Source organism: Leuciscus leuciscus (genome assembly GCF_965113295.1).
Source record: "Leuciscus leuciscus genome assembly, chromosome: 11".
NCBI classification, from domain to species: Eukaryota; Metazoa; Chordata; class Actinopteri; order Cypriniformes; family Leuciscidae; genus Leuciscus; species Leuciscus leuciscus.
The window spans coordinates 28,226,296-28,233,751 of NC_138735.1; the positions used below are offsets into that span (position 1 = coordinate 28,226,296).

Below are 7,456 nucleotides of genomic sequence, written 5' to 3' on the forward strand. Positions count from 1 at the left end.
TTCCAGGAAAACCAAACAGCACAATATAGTGTATCACAATGCCAGAGAACAACGCCAAAAGACATAGTGTCTCTGTTTGTGGTTTTGTTTCTACTCTTGGAGAAAAAGTTGACGGACGGCAGAAATATTTGGTACGCAAGATGCAAAAGCGTGTCATAAAAAGGCAGACGTGAAATCAGTATGCACCTACATACATTATCGTTCAAAATTATGGGGTCGGTAAGTCTCTTATGCTCACTAAGTCTGCATGCATTTGATCAAAAATGCAGTAAAAATTGTAATATTGTTAAATATTATTACAATTTAAAATAAATGTTCTATTTGAATGTAGTTTAAAATGTAATTTAATCCTGTGATCAAAGCTGAATTTTCAGCATCATTACTCCTCCAGTCTTCAGTGTCACATGATCCTTCAGAAATCATTCTAATATGATGATTTTCTGAAGCATTTCTTGTTAATATCAACGTTGAAAACAGTCGTGCTGCTTCATATTACTGTGAAGTATTTATTTGATGTATTTACTGCCACTTTTGATCAATTGAATGCTAAATAAAATGATTAATAAAAATATCTTACTGACCCCACACTTTTAAACTGTAGTGCACTTGCGTAGAATATTTTTCAGGCCTAAATGTCCTTAAATGAGATGGTGGTTGGCATCTCAGCGGTGTTCAACATGCCAATGAAGTCGTAATGATGCCAGCTAATCGGGCAAATTGAAATCCCTGTCCTTGTGCCATCTTTCAGTTTTCTTTTCGATCTCTTTCACTCTTTGTCTATGATCCTTAAAGTAAATATACTGGTCTGAAGCAGTGTTTTGATGAGTACTCGAGCTGCCAGGTCCCAGTTGAAAGAACCTTTTGTACTGTTCTTGTGACAGGACAGGTCAATGTGATATATGGCATACGTGACCTAGATACTTTCTGACATTGTCACTGTGATGCTTTAATGTGTCAAAGCTTTTGAAAGATTGGTCAGAAAAGAGAACGAATTGGAGATGTGACGTGTGCTTTGATCATGTTCAGTTTTGGCTTGCTACCAACCTGGAAAAAGGGGTTTAATTTAGGATGTTAAAGTGAACATAAAACTGCTTTTGCAATGTCTTAATCTGAGTTTGGTGAGGGAAAAAAAATATTTGGTTGAGATTTTATCCATCAGGAATTGATTGGATTGAAAAAAAAAAAAAAATTTATACTTTTTTTTATAATTTTTTTTTTATAATAATGCACACTAAGTAATGGACAAAAAGTCCAGGAACACATATTAGGAAAGTAAATACATTCTTAGTAGAAGAGGTTCTATATAGAACCATAAAGGGATAGTTGACCCTAAAATGAAACCTTAAAGGGATAGTCAACCCTAAAATGAAACCTTAAAGGGATAGTTGACTAACTTGGCCGTTAGTCTTCAGTGCACGACTGCACAACATGTTCATGTGACTCTATTAGTTCACTCCGTTTTGCCCAGAAAAAACACAAATGTGAGAAATCAAGATTAACAAAATCATAACATGGTATACAATACCTAGAAATCCCAAAAGAGTATCCGTGTACTTCCTTCACTGAGTCAAATATCACCGGACCGTCCGAATGACAGTTGACAGATGTGAACACAATAACTTTTTGTTACGACGAACAAGGTACAAGTCGTATTTCATGTCGTGTATTTATTAATCTTGATTTCTCATAACTTATGTGGGTTTTTTTTTTCTAAGAGTGAAGGACAAAAACCAAACGGCTTTTAATTTGGAATCACACAACGTTAAGTATGATGAATATGAGAGTGAAGAGGAAAAGTTAACACTGCAGTGTACTCTTGTAGTCTATCAGAGCAACTCGCAAAGTCAGCGTTCCCCAAAATCCATCCCGAAAGAACGAGAGGAGGGAGAGAGATTGCATGCAAACCCTGAGGGAAGGAAGTGAAAAACGGGATGGAAAGACAGAGAAAAGGATGAGATAAGTTTCTCTCCTCCATCTTCTGCCATCTCTCTCTCACTAGACTATTAGCTCACTGTAAACTGTAAGTTACCCAGCCTTCTGCAGTCGCTTTAATACACTTCAGGGGGAAATTAATGTCTCCAAAATGAAAATAGTGAATCTTTTAATTGGAAGCGACATGACTGCAAGATAAGATGTTTTACAGACAAGCCGGTTAAAGGAACAGATCACCTAAAAATGCTAATTGTCATTTTCTCATCATGTCGTGCATGACTTTCTTTCTTTTGTTGCAAGAGAAATTTTTTTTGTAAGCTGTTGTTTTAAAGGTGATTAAAAAACCGCACCATAAAAGCATGAGAAATGTAGTCCATACAAGAAGAAAGTAAGTCAAGCAGGTTTAGATCTATAAATGACAGAATTCTCATTTTTATGTGAATTTCACACAGAAAGAGATAGGTTGTGTTTGTCTGCGATTCCTCTGTGTGATTGGATGGATTCCTGTCCATGTGTTGTTGTCACGGATACCTGTCACCAAGAAGTGTTTCTAAGGCAGACTGAGGGAATTAAACATGGAATGAGGCAAACAGCCGCTCTATAGGCCAGTTCTCATCACACCGTCAGATGCTGACAGACGACGACTGAAACTTCGTCGGGTTTTGTCGGATCAGTGTGTTAACACTGTTGGCGTTTGTCTGCGCTCGTTTTCGCCGATCGAACATGTTTGTTCAATTAGCGTAACAGTGTGAATTGGCCTTATAGCAACCAGTCCGTGATTCCTGCATTCCATACATTTTATAAACTGCGACTGCTCACTTGGTTAGATTTAATTCATCTAAATAACAGGAAGGTTTATAGAACGGTATACTGTAGCTCAAACAGCATGGCACTGTATAGCAACACCGAGGTCATGATTCTCAGGGAATGCATGAACTGATAAAAAAAAAAGTGTCTACCACAAGCATAAATGTAATGGAATACTGTATAGTGATTATGCTTATGGATGTGATCCAAGTTTGACTCTCAATATGAAAACTGGCACAAAAAAAAAAGCTGAAACTCTTTTTACATCAGTCAAAATGAGTGCATTGCATTATGGGATGTACTGTAGAAATCCATGCTTTATATTATTTACATACTGTACACAGTATACTTGGTGCCAGTGTTATTTTAGTATTATTTATGTACTATTATAGTATTTATTCATATTTTTAATGAGCTTTTATTTTTATATTTTTTGGTATTCATTTTAATTATAGTTTTAGTTATAGTCGTTTAATTTGTATTCGTTTTTGCTTCAATTAATGGAAAGATTTGTAATCGTTTTAGTGCATACTAAAATAACAAATACTGTAAATGTTATAGTAGTGATATGCCATTATCAAACATACCCTATATTATAGTCATGCCAGGCTTTAAACTCCAGAAAAAAATTCAGTAAATGCACATAGAACTGTGTTAAATCTGTAGTTTGTGATTTGTTGACTTGTAGTACTTGGGCCGCATTTACAGATCCGTTGTCAGGCTTACATTTTCTTTTAAAAGTGACCCAAATCCGATATCTGCATTTGCACTATACACTTGTCGAAACAACCCAAGGTTGGCGTACTGACCTGGAAAAGCTTAGGCCGAAACGGAAGTAAAAATGGTGCAATTTGCAATGATAATACAAGCTCTCTTGAGCTAAAGGCTCAAAATACATCAAACTTCAGCATTACTCCACTGGAGGAGCCTTCGTCCTCCATTGCGCCATTGAAAAGAGTCATGTGATCACGGTTGGGTTGACATCATTCGTCATTTTTGTTATCAATGGTGTACGACTCATATTGACGGGAATATACACATAAGAATGAGGCCTGAAACCGACCTGAAATCCATGTGCTTTTTTTCCTGCTTGCATATTCGAGAGTCATATTTGTGCCGGATTTTGGAGGAATAAATCGGATTTGGGTCACATAAACAATGTAATGTAAATGCGGCCTTGCTTTAAACTAGATATACTGACTGAATTGCTCCTTTATTTTGTTGCAGCGAGCGAGTGATTAAAACGCTGCTAAGACAGCAATACTGCACAAGACTTTGTTTGTTCTCTAAAGGCAGCGTTCACATTAGTTCGATTCTAATCCCCTTCGTGATTGGCCTGTAATCTTGGCCTGAGTGTGTGTGTGTGCAGGCAGCTGTCTTCATTAGCGCCGACAGCAGATCAGTCTCGTGTGTGTGTGTTCAGTGCAGTAAAGCACTGCGGTCTCGGCCTCAACGGGACACGGTTCGCAGTCATCAGTCAATGACCAACAGCTCCGGCTTTGTTCCCAGGCAAAGATCTGGCTAATTTGGCAACGGCACAAACTGCGGCAGGCCGTCCTCTCCCGGGGAGAGTCTTCGCTCGGGCTTAATGGGAGGTCTGTGCCGTGAATCGGACAACAGACTGTCTGGACGCTCGCTCTGTTGACCATTTTGGCTCAGTGAGGGCGAACACAGAAGGCTGTGAAGAAGGGAATATTTATTCTTGAAAGGTCAAATTGTTTGTTGACCCTGAGCGGAAAGAAATGTTTGTGCTTGTGCCATTTTCAGTGGTGTGTGTGTTGGAAGGACCTCGCTGTAGATGTTTAATAAGGTGGATGGAATCGTGCACTTGCTTGTAGAGACGCTCGCAGTGCAGCTTTCGCTGAGTGCCCTTAAACTAACTGAGCGCTGTGGGAGCAGTGATGTGGAAAAATTATTCAGCCTGATTTTCTAAGCTGAGTTGGTGCTTCTGAGCTTAGCTTGCTCATTTGTTAGCAAATACTTTGTGTACATATATTCCAAAGCTGCTCTGGTAAATCATTATTTTATCAGAGAGAGAGAGAGAAACGAAGGATTAAAAAAGTGCCACATGGTGAGAGAAATAAAGGCTGCTAGTCAGACACAAAGATTTCCAGCTAATTTGTCAGTCCACAGTGAAAGCAAGCAAAAATGCAGTGTGATGTCACTCAATCACAGCCAATCAGAATATATGTGATGTTGAGTGGACAGTTGGAATGGAATTTTGGACCAATGAGATTTCGTTATGGGTGTGGCTTTTTTTGTGGTGGTTGCCACGATTAAAATCATTTCAGCTTCTTTCTTATATCATCAGCCTAGGTAGGTTGAATTTGGTTGCTCTTCTGTTGGTGGCATAGTTCAAAATATCTCTCTTCCCTTCACCATATTTCATATCAAAATCTGAATATTAATGTGATTACAGACAGGGAGTATCTACTTGTTTTCTGAGCACACTGATATATCTTGTACTTCAATCTTGTACGTCAGTGTTATTTTAGTATTATTTATATACTAGTATTTGATTTAGCTTTATTTTTATATTTTCTTTTCTAACGTTTTAGAGATTGTATGTGCTTTTTTGTCATGTATTCCTTTTTTTTATATTTCTATTTAGTTTTATCTTTATTTTAGTTTTAGTAATTAATTAGTAATTCTTCAACTTATTTTATTTCAATTAGTTGCCAAGGCAAGGCATTTTCATTTAAGTTTATAATCTAATATTTATATATTTTTTTGATATCTGCTTTATTTCAATTAACACATTTTTAATAGTTTTAGTGTATTAGTGTAAAAGTTCAATGGGTTCAGCGCAAGTCCATTTATTTGGCTGAATAACTATTAAGCTACTTTGATAACCTCAAAATAATCTTTTAATATTGACTATCACAGAAACTATGAAGAAAGACTGCCTCCTAGTGGCCATTGTATGTATGACAAAAAGGAGGAAGGCAAAATCACTCGTCTCTCTCAGTCTATGCATTGCTAAACGTTTAGTGGACACAGAAAGATTGCACTGGAAATGACAATGTATTGATTATTTCTTTCTTTTCTCTTCTTTTATCCACTCACCTGTCCTAACTTGCTTGTATTTTATCCCCAGTCCATCCTTTCCTGACCTCTTCTCATTATGCTGAGGTTATAAGTCTTAGTATCTATATATGTTGTATATACAACACAAGCCCTGAATCTATTCCTTTAGTCAGAGAGTCATACAATTCTTCCTTTATAAGTAAAGCTAGTTATGACATTTTTTAGATTAGTTGAAATAAAAGCAAGGATTTTAATTCAATTTAGGATAATGAACAAGAATTGACTTTATCCAACACAGTCAGTTTTTGTTTTCATAAAGGAAGGATTTCATTTTTGGTCAAACCTCCATTTCCTTTTCTGTCTCACGGCCTCAGATTGTCCTAGCATTGCCAATCATTTTTTTTGTACTGGCATGTTGACTATCAGCCTCCAAGTATTGCCCTGAGTGGTCCTACATTGCCCCCCTTTTACCCTGAGATCTGATCCTATCCAAGGTGAACGCTTCATGGCGACGATGACCCTGGAAACCAGGGGAAGCACAGGTGACCTAAAGCATCTCCTCCGCTAAAGCAAGCACAACACATCAGTACTGAAGAGCTTTGACCAAGGTACGAGTCCAATTGTAATTTTATAGTTAAAAAAAAAGCTGGTCGTATGATTACAAATAAGAGCCAGCATATGTAAGTCTATTAAATGAGTCTATGTAACTCAATGTAAACTATATGGTATACTAAACATGAAGCAGTTACAATCCACTAATATAAACAAACTTATGGTAATATACAGTAATTGATCATTTAGGGTGAATCTCATGAAAACATGCCCATATCATATTTGATTAAGAATTAAGCTTCTTTCAGGACTATTAACGCCTTCTTTTTAGGACTATTGAAATGTTTTGCATTCATTTTATGCCATTTTAGCATAATTTCACCCCAAAATGCATCCTCATTACAGTAATGCATTTTGAACACCTTTTATTTTGGAGTTTTTTGGTAATTACCATAATTTTAAATGTTTATTTTTATATTAGATGCACATTCTGCTATATATATATAAAACATATAAGCATGTTTTAATGATATAAAAACCTCTTATATGTCAAAAGATTAAGCAAAATACAATTTTTTATTTCTTTCTCGTTATTTTGGGGTGAAATATGACTACGAAATTATTATTCATGACAGGTTTCACGAGATCCACCCTTTAACCGATGTGTAGTTGGGTCAGTTTTAGATATTAGCTTAAGTGCAAATCAGAACTATCGAATTAATCTTAGTAGACTTGACTTTCTATAAAGAAAATTCTCTATTCAACTAGAAAATAAATGTTACCTTACAGTTAAATACAGTAGTTAACATCCTCAAGCTATTGACAAGATAATTGGTGAATATTTATCAAGAATAAGCTAGATATTTTATATAAGATTAACTTTTGTATTTTTATACTAAAAAGGGGAGAATGTGTAAAGATTACTAAGATAACGTGAGGTACATGCCTTATCCAAAATTCATATTGTATGAGTTCTTGAAAAGCGTATGATGAAGAATGAAACCTGCAATCTTAATACTTTATGAATCAAATCAGTTTTCTGTGTGTTTCCCCCAGTGGATTTGAAGTGTGAGAGCAAAAAATAAGCATTATATTTTGTTATTTGACAGCATATTTAAATGTATGCGTGAAGCACTTT

General features: G+C 36.1%; 1 protein-coding gene across 3 annotated transcripts in view; it reads left to right on the plus strand.

Annotated features, from left to right (window-relative positions):
• Positions 1 to 6,451, plus strand: part of srcin1b (SRC kinase signaling inhibitor 1b) — a 54,052-nt gene extending 47,601 nt beyond the window's left edge. For all 3 annotated transcript variants that reach the window (XM_082184079.1, XM_082184080.1, XM_082184081.1), the window contains one exon: positions 6,261 to 6,451. In XM_082184079.1, the coding sequence (XP_082040205.1) occupies positions 6,261 to 6,284 (24 nt within the window). In that variant the 3' untranslated portion in view covers positions 6,285 to 6,451. The remainder of the gene's footprint in view (positions 1 to 6,260) is intronic.
• The last annotated feature ends 1,005 nt before the right edge of the window (positions 6,452 to 7,456 follow it).